This window comes from Varanus komodoensis, unplaced genomic scaffold, assembly GCF_004798865.1.
Source record: "Varanus komodoensis strain SLA01 unplaced genomic scaffold, ASM479886v1 scaffold3, whole genome shotgun sequence".
NCBI lineage: Eukaryota > Metazoa > Chordata > Lepidosauria > Squamata > Varanidae > Varanus > Varanus komodoensis.
In genome coordinates this window covers 8,931,361-8,955,069 of record NW_025335761.1, presented here as the reverse complement: position 1 = coordinate 8,955,069, position 23,709 = coordinate 8,931,361, and the positions used below count along the sequence as shown (strand labels likewise).

Genomic DNA, 23,709 nt, shown 5'->3' with positions numbered 1-23,709 from the left:
TTGGATGCTTGAGCCTGGTTCAGTTAAACTAACACATTTAAATTAAAACTGCTTATGTCCCACCAAGTTCAGAAACTGCTAAATGCTAGACATTGTTGATTTCAAAAGTTATTAAATGACATGCAGTTCAGGTACATCATGTTGAAGATCAGACCCTTCTAATATATTCAAGTAAGGACAGCTGCCTGAGGGCACTTCAGTATTCTCCAAGCTGATGATCTCCAGCATGTCTGGAGGACAACTCCCAGCATCTAGATCAGGGGTCCTCAAACTTTTCCACCATGATCTAGATACATACAGTACTAACAACAAAAAACACAACATAAAATGAAGATAATAGCAGCAGCAAAATATAAAATCACATCATCATAAAAACAGATGAAAATCAGCAACAGAATATAGTACTGAAAGGAGTTCTTACAATGTCTGGGAAAATGAAAAACCTTCACTGAAAAAGGTTCTAATGTAGGCATCAGGTAAGTCTCTCTCAGGAGAAAACCTGGTCTTCTGGAGGGTTTTCCTTCAGTTTCCTCAGAGCATTTCACAGACAGGGTATAACCTTTGAAAAGGCCTTCTTGCCTCATTTTGCAGAGGGGCCTGGAGGAGGGCCAGAGACAAGAAGCTGAATGTCCAGGTAGGTAAATATGGGACTTGGCACATTTGCTGTGAATATCGTATGGTACTTAGGAGCATATGAGCTGTAAGTTCCATGCTCGGATCTCAGCTCAACTAATGTGGTAGCCATGTGGCTTTCACAAGTCTCTCTCTCTGGGAATGTTTGGAAATGCTGCCACAGCACTCCTAGGAAAAGTACTGCCTAAATATTATATTAGTATTATTTCATCATTGCCATAGCCTTGCAGTATTAGTCAGATGTAGTAATTTATACCAACCTTCAGTCATATAACCAGGGTGAGTTACACAAACAATAATTTAACTGCTACATAAAGTCCCAAAACCATAAAAGCAGCATGTATTTTAATAATGTTGTTTTATCTTAAAACTTGAAAAAATAAAAAGAACTTGGCCCAGCCCCAAAAGACAATAAAAGTAGGTAATAGGCATAACTTTCTGGGGAGAACGTTCCATAATAGAAATACTACTACCAAGACTGCTCTGTCTTGTAGTGATTTGCCTCACCTTGAATGATAGGCACAGAAGCAGGAGACTCTGATAAAGATCTTCATTTATGGGTATAAAAACAGGTACACATGGAAACAGGTGGGCCTTCTAGTATTCGGGATCCTAAGCTGTGAAGTTAGGATGTTCAAGTGTTTCATTTTGTAGAGGACATTCTCTACTTGAAGGAACAAACACAGACTTCTTTTTAAGTCCAATTCCATGTCTGGCTTAAGAGAACAACAATCAGAAAGATATGGAGGAGCCTTATGACTACAATTTTCTAAATGCTTTGCATTTGCAGAAAGATCAGGCATTCCCTGCCTGCAAGCTCACAGTCTTAATATGCATTATACAAAAGGAAAAAACGGAGGGGAAAGAGGAAAGCAAGCCCTGGCACAGCTGCTCCTTCCCTAGCTGTGGATGGCTCCAGGCAGGTCTTCCTTGCCATGAAGTTCTACCTGGGAAGCAAGACGTACTGTACGCATTCCTAATAGCCTGGGGTCTCCTGGGGAGGGCACGGTCCGAGTGCTCTCCATCAGCTCTCTAGTCCAAAGGCAGCTGTCAGGTGCAGCTGAATGTTATTTCCAGCAGGGAGGAGCAAAGCAAGTACCTGGACAGCAGGTTGATCAGGCCATGGAACCAGGAACCAGCCAGTTAGATCAGTTCTGTTGTTATTGCTCAAATTCCATACATTCATAGAAACATACATTTGAGCTTTAAAGATATATGTGACAAACATGCTACAATCACACAATGTTTTGTGTGTGGAGACTAAGATTCCAGGAAGAGTTTATAGGCTTTGTAAAACTGCTGCATGCCCCTTTTGTGTCACACTTTGTATCACAAAAACCATAGACAAAGCCATAGCAAATGAAAGCATCATTACTCTTAGAAAATAGCTTGCCAACACAGATTTTCTCCTTTACCTCTGAGTCTGTGCTGGTGCTTTGCCAGCCCTCAGAAATCTGCTCCAAGTCTAGATTCCAAAGAATAGACAAGGAAAAATTAGTGAGAAATCTCCAGGGATTTTTTAGGCTGCCATCAGGAATACATACTCCCTTTCACCTTCCTTCTTAGTCCATGAGAGACTACTTTGAGGGAGAATCTCAGGATAGGAAATCAAGTTTCCTTCCTCCATCTGTCTTCACTGCTAAAATCAGCCTTGGTCATCTTGTATGATGACCTGTGCCAGAAGAGAGATGGGGAAATCTAACTTGATATTCCTGGACCTCTCAGCAGCTTTCAATACCATCGACCATGGTATCCTTCTGGGGCAACTGAGCTGGAAGTGGGGGGCACTGCGTTGCAGTGGTTCTGCTCCTGCTTAAGGGGGGCATCTCCAGAATGTGCTGCTTGGGGAATATTGTTCAATCCCTTGAATTTTCCAGCATGAAGTTCCTCAGGGGCCTGTTCTGTCTGCCATGCTTTGAACACTTACATGAAACCACTGAGCTGGGTCATCCAGAGTTTTGCTGATGACACACAGTTCTCCTCCTTTTCATTGTCAGCCAGTGAGGCTGTGGATGTGTTAAACTGGTGTCTGGCCACAACAATGGATTGGATGAAGTTCAATTCAGATAAGACTGAGATGCTGCTGGTGGGTGAATTTTTGAACTGGATGGTGTTCAACATATTTTAGAAGTTGAAACTCCCCCTGAAGCAGATTAATTACTTGTGGGTTCTCCACAATCCACCTTTTGTCACTTGAGGCACAGGTGGACTCAGTGGCTTTGGAGTGCCTTGTACCAGCTTCTGCTGGTTGCCCAGCTACATCCCTATCTGGACAGAGACAGCATGGTTTTGGTAATCTACATTCTGATGTTTTAATCAGATTACTGCAATGCACTTTACACAGGGCTGCCTTTGAAATTAATTCAGAAACTACACTTGTGTAGAATGAGGCAGCCGGATTGATACGTGGAAGCCACAGTTCTGAACATATAAGGCCAGTTCTGACCTGCTTGTGTCGACTGCATGCTTCTGGCCCCAATTCAAAGAGTTGGTTTTAACCTATAAAGCCTTACACAGCTAGAGGCTGCAATACCTGTTGGAGTGCCTCTCCCAACTGTGATCCACTGGGACAACCTCTGGGGCCTTCCTCTGAGTGCTCAGAGCATGGCAACAATGGGGAGGGCTTTCTCCGTAGTGGTCCCTCTATTTATAAAACAGTCTTCCCACTGCAGCCCACCTGGTGCCAAACTGGTCATCCTTTCAGCACCAGTTCAGATAGCCTTTTATGCTGACGCCTTTAAGATGTATTTGGACATGTAGGGGCTTGACTATTTCAATTGTTTTTATAGAGCCATTCTTTCTTGTTGTTTTCAGCTGTTTAAAACTTTCTAATATTTATGACTTTTCTGAATTTTGTTATATTGTTTTATGGATTGTTGTAAACCACCCAGACAGCTTCAGCAATGGGGCAGTACTGAAATTAAATGAAAATAATGAGGAAGAGGGGGAGGAGTTGGGAAGGAAGGAAGGAAGGTTGCTTGGTTGGTCAGTCAGTCAGGCTGTGGAAAGGATGGCAGACAGCTGTTCCTTCTCTGTTTACATGACCAAACAGCATGGCTGTCTTTTTAAAGTGAGAGTCATTAATTCTCTCTCTCTCTCTCTCTCTCTCTCTCTCTCTCTCTCTCTCTCTCTCTCTCTCCCCCCCCCCCGCCTCCCCATATACACGTCCAAGCACACCCTACCATCACTTTCATATATTTTAAACACCTAGTTAGCATTAATTGCAGAGACTCCATGTTGAGTGTAATAAACATAGTTAAACTGTGTCTTAGACCAGGCTTTTGACTACAGCTATATCTGCTGTAGAAGTTTCCTCAAACTTTCTGAAACTGGACACTGCTAAATTAATTCCTACTCATGAAATCCTGTACTATCCATCTTTTCTGTGAGGAAGCATGCAAAGATCCTTATGCATTCATGCAGGGTAATGGGGTATAACTTTGGAGAAATAGCACTGGACAGCTTTCATCTTTCCCTAAAACAACTGACAGTGGACTTCACTACAACAAAACAGCACGTCTTTCTGACAGAAGTCCTGACTTCATGCATTTCCACTCTGGGTGCTTTACTTTAGCATTGCTTTGCCTTATTTCCTAGATTCAGCAACATCTGCTATGCAAAACCTGAGCTGCAAGGAGAGCTCTGCTCCATAATCTTCCATGCTGAGACATGATCCAAGCTGTCCTATGCCCTACCTCCCAAGCCTTCCATGGAATACCACAATTGAAAAGAATACCATTTGTTCATTCATTCATTAGAAAAAACAATACAGCATCCATAGCTAATTAAATGACAACATTTCCTGAAACACACCCAAAATGGATAGGGGAACAAAACACTTGGCACTTTTTAAAAAAGAAGATTCCATGGACAGAGAGTAGCATAAGCTTAACCTCAGAGTAGATCTCCTACAGGCTTCACAAATAAATGTATCTACCCTTAAAACAGAATTAGCTTACTTCAGCACCTATTTTAAAACAGTTTTCCTATAAAAATATCATTTGATACACAGAATGAACTGATAAGATAGTAATGCTAATAATCAAGAGTATTTTGTCTCAGGAACATTGTTTTTACAATTTTTACATTTATTTTTTAAAAAGAGAATGAATTTACAACACATACTTTGGGAAATGTGGCCTCCAGACAATACTTACATTACAGAATGATAACAGGCAGTTAAAAACAAATGTTGACCTTATAAAAGCAGCTGTGAAATGTTTTAGGACAGTTCATGTGACACATTTTACTGTTTGAAGACTTTCATTTTAAAATGGGACATATACTTAGGCTTCCTCATATTAGTGAAAACCACAAAGAGGGTGTTTGTCCACTTAATCCTTCTGGAATCTAAGTGGGAAGAGGGGGATATTTCAGACTTCTCACTGTTTTCACATCATGTAAAGACAAATACCTTCTGCAGCCAATCACAGCTCCCTGGTAAGACGGCGAGCATGTTTTCTGCATTCACATTTAAACTGTTTCGAGGTACACTTAAACTATCATACAGGAACACCTTTAAAAATGTCATGTGCGAAATAATGCTAAGTTGCAAGATTCCATGTGCCATTTATAAATGAACAACTCCTGGTGCAACTACACATCTAGTTATTCACATGTTGCCTTTAGAAAAGTATACAGCAAGTTCAGAAGAAAATCAAATTCTGTGTATTGTTATGCTGGCATAGTTGCCCTCCTAGAAACAAAGAGTAGTTCACACCGAAAAAAGTATTCAGTTCAAGGCACACTGGTTCTGCATAATGGATACTTCAGTGCTGCATAGGTCAGCTCCAATGATTGTGCTGATCCATAATCATCCAAATGGCAGGCAGACTGTTGGTGGGTTAGGTAGAGATGCACATTCTGAAGTGATGGATGACAGCAAGATTGCACAACATCTGGCACAACAGTGTACCCTTTGCCTAGTGTTGCTTTTAGTACTACCGGCTTAGCACTAAACTGCACAAACAACAATGGGATGGAAGACGCTGTTTTGGCTGACAATACACAAAGCAAAGAAGGAAAAATCTTTGAAGAGAAAAAAAAAATCAGCTGAGCACTGCTGGGCACAGAAAACAAAGGATGATGAGGAGGAAGTTGATGGAGATTATGTGACAGAATGCAAAGGTTCATAAAACTGTCCTTGACTGGCTACTGTGTAACTCACAATAAATTATATTAAGTTAAACAATTCAGGTCAAGTTTTCATTGACAGAAAGGTAATATTTCATGACAGGATAATGGTACTCTCCCTCTGACAGTATTTCCCCTGCCTCTGCAGCTTGTCAATCAACTTTCTGCCTAAAATAAGGCCTAATGAATAAACCCAGCTTTTGGTGGGAGCCTTAGTTAGGGTTAGGGTTTTAAGTTTTATTCAAACCAACAGCTGATGAAAAGTTCATCATAAGTCAACACAAAGCAATGATTGAGTGTTCTGTACCAGAGAGTACCATTTTCTGCTCTAGAATATAGCAGATGGTGCTATCTGAAGAAAGTTTAGAAAAATAATTAAAAATATTACCAAATGAGTAAGACATTTATAAATGATGCCCTGAAAGTTATAATCTGGAATGTTCCCTTGCAGTTTCTATTCTATCAGCAATACATGATTACCAGAAATCTTGAGATGGGAATCAGGTATTTTTTGTCACTGGCCAGAAGTATGTAATTTTATTAATTTCCTTATCTGTCTTTTATCAATGCAGTTTCTTTGATGAGCTGCTGAAGAAGATTCTTAGCAGTGTGAAGTTGAGCAAACTATACAAGCAGACACTGTAAACTGAATAACCTTGAGAGGGTTTAGCTAGATGTGCTGATCATGCATAATTTCTTGCTAAAGCATTACAATGCTGAAATGTTATACAGTTCCTAGATGCACATCAGCCATTTGGCAGAGGAATACTTTTATTCATACCAATTTACATGGTAAGAAATAACTCTTTGTGACAAATATCAATTCTTTCTCATTTTGAAATTAGAAAGAAAATCAGCATAAATACATCCACATGTTTTATTCCAATTAACTTCTGGTGAAGAGTTCTGTGTAATTCAAAAGCATGCAATGCATGTGCACCCCTCAGACCAGCTCATACTGATGCATCACATTTGCTATTTTAAATGTGCTGTTTTTGATCATGTGACATAGACAATGAATTCTGAAATCAAAAGACACTAATCTCCTCATGATTTCCTGCCAAATGTTCTTCAAAGCTTTGTGCTTACCTGAGCATAAATTGATCACTTAATTGATTTGAATTATCTTGTGGTAGTAAATTATACACACCAACTTTTGGGAGCTCTCAGATCATCTCTGGGTAGAAATCATTGACTTCTATCAGGCACTGATGTATTGCTCACAAATGCAATCCAATTGTAAAGTGCGATTCAGAATCTGAACACTATAGGTTGCTTACTAAACAGAGCTCCAAAGTACCAACAAGTTTTTTTTATTGTGCTAGTTTATGACCACGTATATCTGTACTGCAAAATATTCCTGCATGGTAAAGAAAGGGCACAGAGATATCAAAAAATCCCAGGATTGAAATATTCACTGCACATATTTAAAAAGTGTGGGATTCTGAATATGGTCAACCATACACTTTCTTGTCCATGAGTATGATGAAAAATGTGAAATGTGTACATCTGTGTGAAAAAAAGAATGAATTAGCCTCTCCTTTATATTACTCCAAAGACATGTTTTCTTGTACCCAATGTCAAGCTATTTTCTTTCTTAATCTCATTGAGCGAAAAGGCCAACCTATTTCTAGTAGACTTAATGCTAATCATGAATCTTTGTGGATGCAAGCAAGCTAGCCTTGTACAAAAGGGACAGGTGGAATTTGTGCAAAAGAAAACCAAAACACAGAAAATGGCTCACAAAGGGCCCAGCAATGGGTTTCACAAGAGAGTTAAGTGACAACCAGCAGCACTAAGAAGTGGAAAGAAAATTCTGTTGAGTGTGAGGCATAGACTATCATGTGCTTTTCTTTGCATGTAATCTCTGTGGATCAAATAAATATTTATCTGGCATTTCAGTAGGCACATCTAGTAAGATTGCAGCACTGCTTTGCCCTGTATCAAGAGTCTTGTGCTCTGTGTAAGACGCATGAATTATAACAGAGCTGGAACATTAGTCTCTGCCTCTTCTACTCGCAATACCTCCTTGCAAATTTATCCAAGGTCTGAAGCCTTTCTCAGCACCAACAGATGTTTCTTTACTGAATTTCAATATCCAATTTGCTTTGTGGTTATTCTTTACAAGCTTCCAATGTTAGGAAAACTCTTCAGTTTTTCAGGGAAGTCATCTTTATACAAGACTGGATCTGCCCGGTGCTCCACCACTTTCAGAGGCATTGTACCAAAGACAGAAGCAAACTTGTTAATGCACTCAGACCTATGGAAAGAAACAATTGCATTGTTCAGTAATGAAATGATTCTACTGTATACCTTAATACATATTTTCCACTGTCTAGTTCACAGTAACATGCTTCTCTCTCAAAATGTTTTATCTGCATGAGTTACCAGCAAATTGGAGACAAATTCTACCTACATGCCCATGTTAGTAAGCTGCAGGAAATATAACAAAGAGTCCAGTGGTTAATCATTAATGACTACCACCTTTACGATGGCTTAAGGTTTCATGAAGTAGGAAACAAAAGGCGGAGCCTCAACACCAGGCTGGATTTGACAAAGACATGATTGAAGCATTTCATCACAGCAAGAAAAAGGAGGTGCTGTCAGCTGCACATGTGCACAGAGAGGTCAATGCTTCCCTATTCCTGCTCTGCCAGAATTCCAGGCATTCTTAAAGCAATGTACATGCTGTAAACTAGGGTGGATTAGCTGCCAACATCTCTTAAAGAGCCACTGTCAGGTCAAATTTGGCTTAGTACAGAGCTTGTAAAAATAAGCATAAAGGAAACCAAAGGCATACAGAAATATTTCTTGGGTTTTTTATTTTAAGAAATTCACTGGAGAATGACTCCCCCATCTCCATAAAATAAACAAGCATTTCCTTTATGGTTTCTACAGGACTGATTGTACTTGAAAGCTTAAAATACAACATTTCTCAAAAACCAAAACCTGAAACTGACTGGTTTATTTTCATTGTCCAAGTTAAGTGAAATAAAGTATCCACTTTTCTGAAAAGGATATTGGATTCTTACTCTCCCCCCCTCCCCCCAGACACAATGGTGTTAGAAATAGAACAGAAAGAATATAACTGTTAGAACTCTGTCTAGAAGGTACCTTGGTAAGTCTAGTTAGATGCTGAGCACAATCAATTGCAATGGACATGTAACATAAATCCAAAAAAACCCACAAATAACATACTAGAGAGAGACTACATGGTTCTTTTTTAATTGGCCACAAAATTAACATACTTATTAATGAGTAACAGGTATTAGATGACTGAGACTTTTAGACTGGGGTGGACAATATTGCCCCACTTCAATGTTTTGGCCTACAACTATCAACATACCTCGCTACTGGCTAGGCAAACTAGGGCTGATGGGAGTTATAGGCCAAAACATGTAGAAGCCGTATGTTGCCCATTTCTGCTTTAGCAACATACCTATATACATCTTTTATCTGGCTCCATGAACTTCTGACTTCCTATATATGGTTGAAGGGGATCATACTTTCCTCTGAGCACTTGAGCAGTAAGTTCATATGATTTTATCTTAAATATGGAATAAAGCAATGAAAGACACAGGGAAAAGAAGCGCATGGGAATTAGAGTCAAGTGGTCAACAGAGGGAGCAAGGAGAAGTTGCCATGGTGCTTGTCTATGAGAGTTGTGCAAGAAATAAGTGTCCCATTGTCTAGAAGAGCCTTTTCAATCCTGGCACTTGTTTTACACTACAACTCCCATCAATTCTAGCCAGTATAATCAAAGGTCAGGATTGATGAGAGTTGTAGCTCAAAGTATCTCATTGGGAAACACCATTCCAGCACGCCAGTATAATTTTTCAACTCTCCTCTCATTAGATGTCATCAGTGCCTTTAAATTTGCAAGATTTTTCTCAACAAACATTGTTATAAGAAACTTAGTATCAGAAACAAGCAAATATTCAATTCCACATGTGCAAAATCAACACATGAACATACAGTATGATAACATCCATAGTACAGTAGTTCTTTAATATCCTGTGTGAAATGAACCTCAGCTTGATCTCATCCTAGGGAAGGGCAGGTGTCTGCATGATAAAAGCTACTGATATAAATGATAATTAAATAGCATCCTGTAAATCAAGTGGACATTGAAGCCAAATGTTCTCCCTGCCCTGAAGGCATGGCACATCTGGATCAAAGATGAGGAATCAGCACAATCTGATGAGATAAACATTACTAGTACTACCAAAGCTATATTCACACACACTTTTGCCCTGCACCGAAGGATTCTCATCAATATTCTCATGCAGTTGTATTGTGGAAGTGACATTACTAAGAGCCAGAGTGGCATAGTTTAGAGTACTAGACCAGGGCATGAGAAACCTAGAATCTAGTCCTCATTTAGCAATGAAATTCACTAGGTGACTTTAGGCCACTAATCAACTTCCAGTATAGCCTATCCTACAAGCTTTTGCAAAAATAAAGCAGGAGAAAAGGATCATGAACACTATTTTGGGAACTTGGAGGAAAAGCGGGATATAAATGTTAATCAGCATAGATAAAAATAACTGATTTTTAAAAGTCCAATGATTTTATTTAAATAAGATTTTTAAAATTTAATTAAATTGGATTTTTTAAAAATAAAATGCTTTTTGAGGAAAAAACTAGTTTTCTATTTAAGAAACATTATCCTCCAGAGGTTATTCATCCTGCAATAAGGATTAGTTTTTAGTGATGTAGTATGAGGCTATACATTCATGCAGTGTTTACATCTTTTAGTAAATGAATTCCATGAATCCATTCACTATGGCATGCTCTTCCAGAGGTTTCTGTAAGATTACTGGGCAATTTCTCTGTCTAGAATATATTAGCACAGATGTTTAGTTTTACAGTTCTTAAAACTGTGAATATGTGTCTGCACAGATCACATGTAAAAATGTTATAAGATAAGCATACAGAGTTGAAAAAAAGACCTTAATCTCATCGTTCCTTTGCAAATCTATGTACAGAGAATCAACCCATTACACTCTTAAGTGTTAAAATTCAAAAAAATCATTGAATAGAAGAAGAATATTGGGAGTGAAATAGATCTGCACAAGAAGCTAAGTGTGAGGAGGGAGGGGCTAGTAGTAAAAATCAAAATGAAACTTTTGAGCAGAATACTCTACAAGTCTTTGAATCTTTTTATGTATAGCCTGTGGTTTACCATATTATCCTTTCCTTGAAATAGAAAGTCTGCAATGGCAGCAGGCTGTAAAAAAGACCCAGTTTGGGAATATTTTAATGAAATTTCTCTACATACAGATAAGGCAGGTATACATGCAAATTATTAGAAAAGCATGACTTAAATCTAGTCTTACTTTAAATCCAATCCACCCTGAGGTTAATAACAACATTGTTAACATGTATGTTATTGCAAATTAATATTTAGAATGATAAATAATACTCAGGTGTATTAACCTGAGGATTATTTACAATTCTAAATATTATGATAAGCAATATTACTACTACAAATTTGAAACATATTTGAAGACTCTTCAGCAATTCATCCTCAGCCTCAGATCTCCCTAAATTCTTCTCATCTATGACAGTCAGATGATACCACTCTAATGGCAGAAAGTGAAGAGGAACTAAAGAGCCTCTTGATGTGGGTGAAAGAGGAAAGTGCAAAAGTTGGCTTGAAACTCAACATTAAGAAAACTAAGATGATGGGATCCGGTCCTCTCACTTCCTGGAAAATAGATGGGGAAGAAATGAAGGCAGTGACAGATTTTATTTTCCTGGGCTCCAAGATCACCGCAGATGGGGACTGCAGCCAAGAAATTAAAAGACGCTTGCTTCTGGGAAGGAAAGCTATGGAAAATCTAGACAGCACACTAAAAAGCAGAGACATCACCCTGCCAACAAAAGTGCGTATAGTCAAGGCTATGGTTTTCCCAGTTGCAATGTATGGCTGTGAAAGTTGGACCATAAAAAAGGCTGAAAGCTGAAGAATTGAGGCCTTTGAATTGAGGTGCTGGAGGAGACTCCTGCAAGTCCCTTGGACTGCAAGGTGATCAAACTGGTCAGTCCTAGAGTTGATCAACCCTGACTGCTCTTTTGAAAGCCAGATACTGAAGATGAAACTCAAATACTTTGGCCACCTAATGAGAAGGAAGGACTCCCTGGAGAAGAGCCTAATGCTGGGAACAATAGATGGCAAAAGAAGAAGGGGACGGCAGAGGATGAGGTGGCTAGCTGGAGTCACTGAAGCAGTTGGTGTTAGCTTACGTGGACTCCGGGGGATGGTGGAGGACAGGAAGGCCTGGAGGAATGTTGTCCATGGGGTCGCGATGGGTCGGACAACAATGACTGTCAGGCTGGAAGTATTTCTGCCATGTTCTATTTCTCAAAATTAAAACAAGTCAGAGCTTAGTTATTTTATTTATTGATTGATTGATATCCTGCCTTTTTCCCAGTTAGAAGGTGGACGATGCTGCTACATTTGGAGAGGGCTCAGTTTTTTCTCTGACAGGCTCACAATGAAAGTGTCTGAAAGCCCTTGTTGTAGAAACAGGATACAGTTCTTTTTCACTTTTAAAGGCTACATGGAATCCACTACCTCCTTCTGGAAAGTATTCTATAGCATAAGATGTCATGGTTAAGCAGCACTTCCTGATGGCTTTTCCTGAATGTAATCCCCTTATTTCACATTAGATACCCTTATGCCACCCAAAATAACTTAGCACCATGCTTGGTGTTTACACTCTTAAATACCTCAAGACTTATACCTATCTAGTAATTTCTTATCCAGGCTATATATACTTTCCTTAATCTCACCTCATAAATCAATCCTTCCTACAGCCTATGACAGTATCTATTTCAGAAGTGATCTTTGCTTTCTCAGTAAAATTTGGAGATGGAAAGTGCACAAAGTGGATGCACTATGATATTACAAGTAAGAAAGGAGCACAAAAACTGTAATGACAAGCATTTCTAAATAGTTACTAACAGAACTTAACTTCTGACCTGATGCCCTGTTCCACTCAAAATTTCATAGCTTTAAAATATCATATTTCCACCTAGCATATAATTTGTTTTTGATCACCTATAATCCTAGCCTTCTGCATCATGACACTCCAGCTCTCCCTTGTAAGCATGTGTGCATTTCAAGATACTCTTCCTAAACTTCCTGTCTTGTAATTGCATGGACTTGGTAGCTAAGACTTGCAGAAACTGTTTCAACAGAAACATTTCCTGACTGTTAGAGCAGTACAATAATGGAACCAAATTATCTAGGGAGGTTGTGGTCTGTCCCATACTGGAAACAATCAAGATGAAACTGGACAGACATCTGAGAGGGATGGTTTAACTGGGAGTCCTGCACTGAGCAGGGAGTCGGATCCGATGAGCTTCTGGCCCCATCCAACTCTCATGTTCTATTATTATTCGCCAATGCACCACTGACTTTTAATTTGGAAAATAGCAAAATATACTTTTAATGGTGGTATCCCTGAAGCATGTACAGGAGGTATCCAGGAGGGTATGAAGCAGTATCTTGCTTCTAGACAGTGCTCTCATACTAAAATATATTCTGATATTAATACAGTCTGTACCTCTAGACAACTGTTTCGATCACTGGGGCTAAAGCAATTCTCTCTACATACAGACATTTTGTCCCTGTTTCTCACTTACTCCAAATAAGATCATCATCTTAATTTATTTGAAAATCATTATTAAATGCAGCATTGGCACAACCCTTAAAGGACTGTCAGTATTTATTATTTTGTTGTATTTATATCATGTCTTTTTCCTCTCATGAGGAACCCCAGGCAACTTACATAGGTCCATTTTATCCTCACAACAACCCTGGGCAGTAGGTTAGGCTGAGAGTGATTCCCTGCCCCAAATGTCACCCAGTGAATTCCATGGTCAAGTGGGGACAAGAACCCAGAAACTGTGTCCCCAATCCATCACTTTAACCTCTACACCACACTGGGTTTCAAAAATAATTTATAATTAAGAATGTTTTAATAATGTGCATCAAATGTACATGTCTGTACTTACAATCATAGACCTGATGAGCTTGGGAATCAGCCAACTTCAGCAGAAGTCAAGGACAACTCCTGCTTCATGCTAAAACTGCCTTGGCAGATAAGACTTGTACAGTAATATTTTATAAATGCAAGTGATTAGTAATCTGATTCTCATTTTAAAGGAATTAAAATTTAAGCAGTTGAAGCGGGCAAGGATGGGAAACTCACCTTTCCACCATGTGTGTCTGATCTAGCGATAATCCATCTATGGCTGTGCATTCAGGACACTTGAATTTCTTTCTGGGGGTCACCTGTATGAAGGCAGCATGATAGCAACAGTGTCAATAGTACTGACATCAATTCCCCCACTAAGAAACACAGCAGTGCCCCTGCACATATCTGCAGTGTAAGCCAAACCTTTTAAGGACGGGTGGTGGAGGAAATATAGGCCATTTAGTTCCATCTGGCCTAGCTGACTGCAAAGCTCACAGTGGCCCAATAAAAGAAGGCTTGGAGGGGTTTTGCCTTCTGTAAGTAGAAAGTAGTGGTGATGACAAGCTCCTTAATGCCTGTTTAATGACTGTTTTCTCACTGCCAAGGTCCCTGTATAAACACCATTTGTTCTTGCAGCCATAAGAGCGATGAAATATAGCTTCCCATACTTCACTGTAACCTTAATCCAACAGACACACTTTGCTCACTTAATAGCTGACTGGCAAACTCTGCAAGGCTCTCCCAACTGCACTGGGGTGCCAAATTACGCTGCAGTGCCCTTGTACACTTCAGAAACTCTCCCAGCAAACACATATGCTTTATCTTCTAAGGCTTTTCTAGGAAACACAACCACCGGTCTGAGTTTATGATGATGGACAGGCAGGAAAGCAGACCTTGCTAATTGAAGTAATGCCTGGAGGCCTCTAAATCTCATTCCAAGCTGACACACCTTGAAATGAGCAGACAAAGTGAACATCCAGGCCAAAAAAATGTGTTGAAACATGTCAGGAAATTAATTCAGGGATGTAGTGAATTTAAAAACTGATCTTGCAATTAACGTTTTTGCAATTATCATTCCTATAAATCAGCTATTGCAGTGCAGATAGACAGAGATGGAGTGAGACGACCCCCCCATTTTCATTTTATTCAGCAATATACTACTTAATGGTTTAATGTATTAGTTTGCTCTCCCTCACATCTATCTGGTCAGAATGAACATAAGTATTAGAACACATATCCTGCAAAACCAAAATAGCATTTGAAAATCAGATATTTAGGTGCTTTACATCCCAGAAGTGAAAGAGAAAAAAGACACTGAAATTTACTGATTAAAGCTACATATGCAGCTAAATATTTATGGTACTGTAAAAGTGAGAGAGAGGCAGGTGGGAGAGAATATAGTTTTTAAAAAGCCCTTACCTTAATGACTGCTTTCCCTGTAACATTGGCCACTAGAAAATTCATGGCAATGTCTTCGCAATTCATGTGAGCATCCACCCAGTTCTTAATATCTCCAGGCATTTTGTAGGTGTACAAGTAGTTAAAATACTGCAGAATGTAAAAAAAAAAGTGTATAAAGAGAAAATGTGATTTCATCAATGTTTGCATCTTTTCCAGATTTCCTAGACCAAGAAGAGCCCCACTCTGGCAACTTAAACGTAGAATCTGAGTTAGTGATGCACAGTTTCCACTGGGAACTTCTGTTCAAGCAGCAATGAAATTAATGAAAGTTTACAGAAGATCTTCTGAAAAAATGTATACCATATCCTATCAATTATTGCTATCTGAATTCCCTTCAACAATTTCCAGTGCTATTCCATCCCTACTCAGAAGTAAATCCTACTGAGTTCATGTAGGTGATGTTATTGTCACTTAAAACAAGAAGTCCAATGCAAGAGCAACATAGCTGTGTCATTTCAGAAATGGCTGTGTGATTTTACTACATATCTTACAGAGCCAGTTAAAACGATCAAAACAGATCACTGTGGGTTAGTTAAGCTGCTAGGGCTGCAGTATGCACTGGCTAAGACCCAAGAACTGTGGGTTGTGTAAGGGTTAAATGGGGCAACCCTTGCATAGCACATCCTTTTCATCAATATAGGGCAAGCAGTGGCCAGGGAGCTGAATATTCAAAATATTTGCCTGCCCATTCTACAGCCCACCATGATAGACTGTTCAGTCATGCTTACTGGCCCACTGTGTTAATGTAGCACCTGTTTGATATACTTCTTTTTAGCTGAAACTTGTAATGAATTTTTAACCTATGTTGAGTTAGCAGCATTGAGTCATCAGTAATAGAATGGGAAGGTTTAAGCATAAGCAGAGGCAGCAACAGCGAAAGATGGAAAAATAGCAGACAATTTAAAACGCAAAATAAAAGCAAATGCAACAGATTTTTAAAAGGCTTTAAAAATAAATTTGCCTTGTGTTCAAACAGACAAATGTTGTTGAAAAGAACGTTCCAAACTGCCACCACCTAAAAGGCCCTCTCTAGTCACCATCTATCTGCTTTCAGAGGATGGGACATCCAGAGAAGGGCCTATGAAGATTAATCTAGTATACAGGCAGGAGAATGAACATAGATGGCCCTTTGGTAGTGCACATCTTTGAAACTAAGCTGCTTCATGCCATCCTCATTCTATTTAGAATGATTACTGCTTGAGATTAATTCAATATATCAGGTTCAGCATTTACTCCCATACCACTTCTGTATTGTTTGTTCTCTATATTGTCTTCAGTATTATCAGAAATAGCATCTTAAAGTAAAATAAATGGTTCTTCCTCTCAGAAATCACAATCTGAGATTGCTGAACCTATTGCACAAATAAAGAAACCCATCATTATCACACATTCCACCAGAAATATTTCTGGAAAATTCTTTCTGAGAAATGTAGTTTAGCCTGAGATGCTGTACAGAAGTTATTCTCAGGCCTTTTACCAAAAGGTGCTTTTGACAAAATTCTTGAGAATGCAATTTCATTCTGTATTATCACTAACTTTCTTAGCACATACGAGATTACAGTACCATGTTATAAAGCCACTACCACCCAAAATGGGCATTCAACAGTCCCTCCTCAACCATGTGCAAATGCAAAACCACCATTTCAAATTTATGTCACATGCTCATGGTTTGCTTTTGGTATCTTATCTTACCTTATGGTAAAATGCTGCCCCTGTAAGCACCATTGAAACTTCATTGGTCCACTCTGACTCATACTTCCATTTGTTTGTTTCATGGTCCCACAAATGCAGGCGACCAGGATATCCAACCAGTCTGTCAGGAAACTCTCTCCATACCTGCAGAATAGAAGAAAGAAAGATATGGCATCTCAGCAGCTGCTTTCTTCTTCTATTAAACAGTAATTTTACAAGCTGTGCAGACTCCCCGTGCTCAATGTGAATCCCACAGGACTGCCTGCTGTTGCAGCAATGGGGAACAAGTCCCTAACCTAATGTGGGAAGGGGGCTATATCCCGTCCACTCTTCTCTACAGCCTACTTGAAGCTGCCACTCTGTCACCTTGGCTGTAGGGATGGTTTTGACCGCTCAACTCCTCTGTGTTCTGCTGCACTATCATGGGGCTGACTTCCCCCGGTGGCAATGCTTGACTCCTTCACTCCAACCCTGCATTTCCCTTACATGAATAGTCAATAGTGGGCCCAGCACTTCTGGTACTGCATCCAACCATGCACGAGGAAAGTAGAGTTACAATGCCAGATGGTTTCCAAAGCAATACTGTGTTATTCATTTGAACACTTGGGAATATTTTTGCGTTACAGCACTGATGTCACTCTAATTAAACCAAAAAGGGAATTTGGAACCCTGCATTCTATCTATTCTTAGGGCTTTGGCCCCTAAGCCTTAGGAGTGGCTCACATTAGACTCAATATATAGACTGTAAGTGTGGGGGTTTTTTTTGGGGGGGGAGGGAATTGTGCCCAGCTCAATCATCTGGCACTTGAAGCAACGTTAGAATAGGAGATATACACACACAGTCAAATGTTAACTCTAAAAATAAGGCATTTTAGCACTAAAATGCAAAGCAATACTTTGTGATACAATATTATGGGCCTCAGACAGTCCTAGAAGATACACATACTCTGTATGCAGGGTAGCTTGTATCATCAAATCTGAACAACATATTTGAGGAAGGATTGAGATGACATGTTTTTCACTCCACTGTGAATGTATCACTACCATATAACCATGCATGAGAACATCATGCATTTTATAGCCAATTATTTGCACACTGAGGAAAGCCCAAGGATTCAAACCCCTCACACATACCCAGTTCGTTGGGGAGCTTGTCGCATGGCGATTCTAAAGCATAGCTGCTGAATCTTTCAGCCAAAGGGTTGACTTTTATTTTGGAGTAACACTTGCAGACCACATTTCAGTAGTGTGTGTGACCAAAAGGTGCACATAAACCATATTGTAGCTTAAAGCTCTTACTTCCAGTTCCCAAGCCTTCAGAGAAGTATTCAGCCTTTAAAATGGAGGAAAAATCTCGAACCCCAGGTCTGAGGTTCTGAAGATTTTTTTTTAAATGCCTGGTGAAAAAAATGGTTCTCTTAAGCCAAGTTCATAGTTCTGAGCATGTATGTAACTCATAAGGCAGCTGCACACAGTTTTCCTGCAGCTGGGAAAAACCCCCCAACATGATACTGTTGTGTATACATTGCTCCAACATATGCCACCATATGGACTGCAGACTGGCAGCAAGTTGGCCACTGACACGTGTTGCATCTTCATACACAGCAAAAACTACTGGCCATCTTGCTTTCCTAAACTTGCACAGGCACTCACATGGAGAGCAGCCCATCCCTCATGCACTATTTTTTGTTTAGTGTACACCAAAAATGTAATGTGATGCATATACTTGTGAGTACCCGGAGGAGGGCTTTCTCTGTGGTAGCGCCCCACTTATGGAATGCGCTCCCCAGAGAGGTCTGCCTGCCAATGTTGTTGTTTGTTTTTTGGTGCCAAGCCAAGACCTTTTTATTTAAACAATATTTTAATAACTGTTAATTTTATTTATTGGTTTGATTTTTACTGCCAGGGTGAATCCAGATTTTAATATGTACTGTTTATATGCCTGTTATTTGTTGTGTTGGAAGCCGTCCCGAGGCTCATGCGGATGGGACGGCATACAAAAATTCCAAATAAATAAAGCATCCAGGAACATTTAGCACTAGGACTGGCTGCAGCTCCCTGTTGAGTGTGGCAAGATGGCAAACCCACATTTGTTGCCCTATGTAGGTGCAGCAGCTCTTGTGCACCCACATCAATGGAGCCCAGCAGGCAGGAGCCTTCAGGGAAGCTGTTATCTTTAGCGGATCCCAAAGCAACTGTCTCCTAAACATTCCACTTGTTTTCTAGAGTCACATTATGCAGTCAACTAAACTGCTGTCATGTCCCTTGCAAATGAGATAAAATGATTTCTTTAAAAAATACAGAGTGTTTATAAAGTTTCACTAAAGAAACACTTTAGTGTTTTCTAACAACTTATGTTGCTTTCCCCATTTCCTTTTAGCTACTACACAGGTTCAGCTTTAAAACAGCTGCACTGTAATAGTTTCTAAGGCTGCATTTGGAGAGAGTGAAAAATATTCTAGAAGTACCGCTATCTGAAACAATCAGTATTCCTGAAGAATGCACAATTTAAAATATTCACTTAAAATTGAAAACTCTTTTGTGCATATACTGCAAAATATGATAAAACTCAGATTTTAATGTACAGACTTTGTGGAACAAGACAAGAATTTTGATCAAAAGGTTAGCAGTTTACATATAAAAGTAAAATAAAATACAGAAGTTTTCATATGAAACATGTTGCTGGGGAGTGTACTAATTTTGGACATAAATGAGACTCTACGCAGGTTATCTTTCCCTGCCATTATATGGGAACATATTTAAGAACCAGCATTTTATGTTCCATATTTTTTCAATGTTCTTTATTGGGTATTTTATTGAAGCTATTAGTACAGCTTCTTTGTCCTTGCCTTTTTTTCCTGGCACCTGGATATAATCAGGATGCTATTCCTATCACTTCATCATTCTACCAGTGTCTACTGGATCAAAACACAAGCTGACAGGGACAAGTAATAATTAATATACCTCCTAGGTTAGATATAGTTCTGGCTGTATTACTCAATGAACACATTTCCCATTGGGCTCATAGAATGAGCATGACAGATACAAATGTCTAACAACTCAGTGGTACAGATTTCATTTAAGAGTGCTAAATATACACATTAAAAAAAAGTGGGGGGGAAGCTACTTTCCCCCCATTCATTTTGTTAACTGCTGGAACTCTTAAAGCATCAAACAGCACTTCAGACAAGTTTGCTTTGGATTCTAGAATCCTATAATTAATAATCAATAACACATTTTTATTGCAGTTATTAACATAACAGAATTATTGAAGTAATGCAGTAATGTAACCACTTTGGCTACACTACCCTTTGATTAACATCAGAGCAGTTAAAGAAAGTGGAAGTCAAAATATTTTGTTGGACACTGCATATAAATACTCATTTTCTCGTGTGAAGGTCACACTTTGAGAAAAAAGAGAACATACAGACTAATTTATTTTCAAACCTTTATTTCAAATGCAGACTGAGTGTGTTTGTGTATGTCCCTTGGCACAAGTGATGCAACTGGCACTAGCCAACACCCATGACACTAGAGATGATGTGACAGTTATGTCTGCTATGTGTTCAGTACTGTTCATTACACTGCAAACCTTGAAGAGAATTTTCATAACTAAAAGTAGAGTAGGTAGCAGTATGCCAGCTGCTGGGAAAGGACATTAGCTCAGTTACAGGGCACATGCTTTGCATGTGTAAGGTCTCATGATTAACCCCTGGCATCTCCAGTTATAAGGATCAGGTAGCAGCAATAGCAAAGTCCTCTGCTGAAAACCCTTGACCATGGGTCCTCAGACTAAGGCCCGTGGGCTGGATGTGGCCTGCCATGCCCATTTAACTGGCCTGCCCCACAGGTTTTGCACTCGCCAGGCGCACACGGCTTGCTCGCGAGGAGGTTGTTTTGAATTCACTTGGCGAAAGCGATCCCCTCGTGAGCAAGTTGGCACCTCGCCCCCTCACCTGCCCACACCCCCCTGCCGGCACCGCCTTGACAGCCTGTGCCCACCGCTGGCTCCTGTCGACTGGCTCCCTTTAGAAAAAGTTTGAGGACCCCTGCCCTAGACAGTTCCTGCCAGGCAGAGTAGTTGATGTGAGCTAGATGGACAAATAGACTTTGGGTGCACATAACCACTATCCATGGATCATCAGGACCACATGGGTGTGCAGCCTCTGTCTGCTCATTACTTTCAGTCTGCTAAACTACCCAGGAATGCATTGTGACATCCACAACCAGGCACTCTGGGCTGGTGAAGGAGAAATGACCTAAAGTTTTAACCGCAAAAGAAATCATAGGTTCAAATGCTCTTCAAGATCCATATTGCTGGGTTCAGAAATCACAGCAAATAAACCCTTTCCTGGATACAAAGCAGAAATGGTGTATGGCATCAACAACTCACATTATATGTTATATGGGAACTGGATCCTAGTCTGACTTGATATAAGCAGCTTCCTAACAGCAGGAGAGGGCTGTTGTCTTCATGTCCTTCTTGAGGGCTTTCTAGACAGCCCTTCGCCCTGGTCCAGCATTTCCCTTCTAATGTTTTTCTATGGTAGTTCATATCTGCTGCTTACTCTCAAACCTCTGGAGATGTCCATCTTCCCTTCACATTTAGGAATATCAGAAGTTGCCCTAGACTAGTCCATTGAACTAAGCATGGTCAACACCGGCTGGCTGCAGCTCTCCATGTCAGCCTAACACTCAAAAGTAGTAAGATCACATTGCCAAGGGGACTCATCATCTGCTCATTTTTAGAGCACTTACTTGTTTGTGCCCCCCTCTGGTGCTTCTGAAATGTGCTATCAGGTAACCTTCATTTTCCCCTGGTGCTTTGAAACTCTGTGCAAATTAGCTTAAATGTAGCCTGGACTTGCCAAGTTTTCTGTTAGTTACCTAGTCCACTTCTTAGAGCCCTTTGACAGTTGAAACATACAAGAAAATTGACCAGCTAAGTCTACACATACTGGACAGTCCCAGGTGCACACATGTAAAAAAAATAGTAATAATAATGTGTGATCCCAACTGCACCTGAGCCATGGGGGTGGGGGAGCCAGGAAACAAGTTACAGTCCTTCCAAAGTATTGTTTCAGCACAGGTAGAAGGACAATCACTCTTGAGATGACCAAGTATGAGTGGCATAGAGTTTTTATCGCTCCTGCTGTGCGGCTCTGTAACTGATCACATCAACCCACAATGAAATCAGCCTTCCAAGTCTGGATGACAGAACAAATCACCAAGGGCATAAATGGGTTCTCTGCATGGCTTGTTTGAGAAAAATAATCTATCCTGGTTTGAGTGATACAACGAACCATCATGGCTGGCTGACCATGGTGTGGCACTATGTTGCATGAACCCACTCAGTGATAAAGAAGAAATACGATGATCCTAACAGAAATGAGCAAAAGCCCATTTTTTCTAAGGCAAAGTGATAGAAAAGTGATATCTTCCTTCCTATGGAAACAGAACATTTACTTGTTTCATCTCGAGGGGCAAAAGACAAGACCCAATTCAGAAACATCACATACTCTTCAGATTGTGGTGTCAAGACTGGGAAGCATGACACCACAAATAAGTCACAATAGATATGCCAGTATTCTTTACGATTTATCATTAACTAGTGCCAGGTGCATAGATAAATGCATATGTATATATATTAAGCAGAGCATATTCTCCTGTAACCAGTTTTGAAAAAGTCTATTCAATGGAAAGGTTGGAGTAATATGGAAAACAGCTGAGGCCCATACAAGGCACTGTGCTTACTCAATTACTGTGGCAGAAGAATGGCCAACTTGAAAGCCAATGACTGAATGTCAAAGAGCATTAGAACTAGGTAAAGATGACAACATCCGCAGCCAAACATTTTCCATACCTAGCTGATATACCGTGGCTTTGTACCATGCCAGACTAATTTTTCTGTGAATACACAGAAAGTGTGCCAAATGAAACCTTATGGATAAAGCAAGAAGAGAAACTTTTCCACTCTGGCTTCACTCATATGTAGCATTTATCATTACTGTGCAACTTAGACGAAGACACAAAAATCTCTGCACAGGAAATCTCCTTTACAAGTGGGACCAAGTAAACCTAAATAGGGATTATATATGCAAAGTCACGAATCACCTGCTGCTTCCAAAACTAGCCAGCTTAGGCCAACCAGGACAGGAAATGGACAAGGGGATTTCCTTTTCACTGTAAAGTTTTTGTGTTCTAGGCTTTTAAATCTTCACTGCCCCCGCTAGCATTGATTTCAATGTAGGAGACTGGTTTTGGGAGAGAAGGAGCCCTGGAGTCATTAAAGCCAACGAAGGGGCTTTTGATTCAATGGAGCATTGAACTACTAAACTCAGGATGATGCTTCTTTTTTTTTTAGCCTGAGTGTCTTAAGCTCTTAAGAGCCACATTTCAGTGGCATGCTAGGCCAAAGCTAAAAATGGCAAAACCAACAACAAAGTGGCCTGGGCAAAAATATCAACTTATTTTAGTTTAAATCTCTTATTGCCAATAACCAACTCTTACGAGAGGCATTTTTTCCCTTTTAGAATGGGGAGGAGACTAGACAAACCCCAGGAACCCCAGGTTGACCATATGGTCAACCAGTGGGGGAAAGGGGAAGGGAACACAGCTATCTGGTAATCCCAGAGGGCTGTACTGGGACCCTATGCAAGCCAGACATGTCCCACTCTACCCCGTGCTAAACTATCACCTGCACCTTATTTAAGGACTGAAGGGACTGAAGCAGCCACCTTACTACCTTTCTAAAGCTAAGCAGGCCTGGGTCTGGTCAGTGTTTGAAAAAGAGACCACCTGG

At 40.0% G+C, this 23,709-nt stretch overlaps 1 protein-coding gene across 5 annotated transcripts in view; it reads right to left on the bottom strand.

Moving 5' to 3' along the window:
* Nucleotides 1-4,700: 4,700 nt before the first annotated feature.
* Nucleotides 4,701-23,709, bottom strand: part of EXT2 (exostosin glycosyltransferase 2) — a 104,325-nt gene continuing 85,316 nt past the window's right edge. For all 5 annotated transcript variants that reach the window (XM_044435602.1, XM_044435601.1, XM_044435603.1 and 2 more), the window contains exons 11-14: nt 16,908-17,051; nt 15,174-15,302; nt 13,989-14,071; nt 4,701-8,026 (exon numbers count right to left, since the gene is read on the bottom strand). In XM_044435602.1, the coding sequence (XP_044291537.1) occupies nt 7,888-8,026; nt 13,989-14,071; nt 15,174-15,302; nt 16,908-17,051 (495 nt within the window). In that variant the 3' untranslated portion in view covers nt 4,701-7,887. The remainder of the gene's footprint in view (nt 8,027-13,988; nt 14,072-15,173; nt 15,303-16,907; nt 17,052-23,709) is intronic.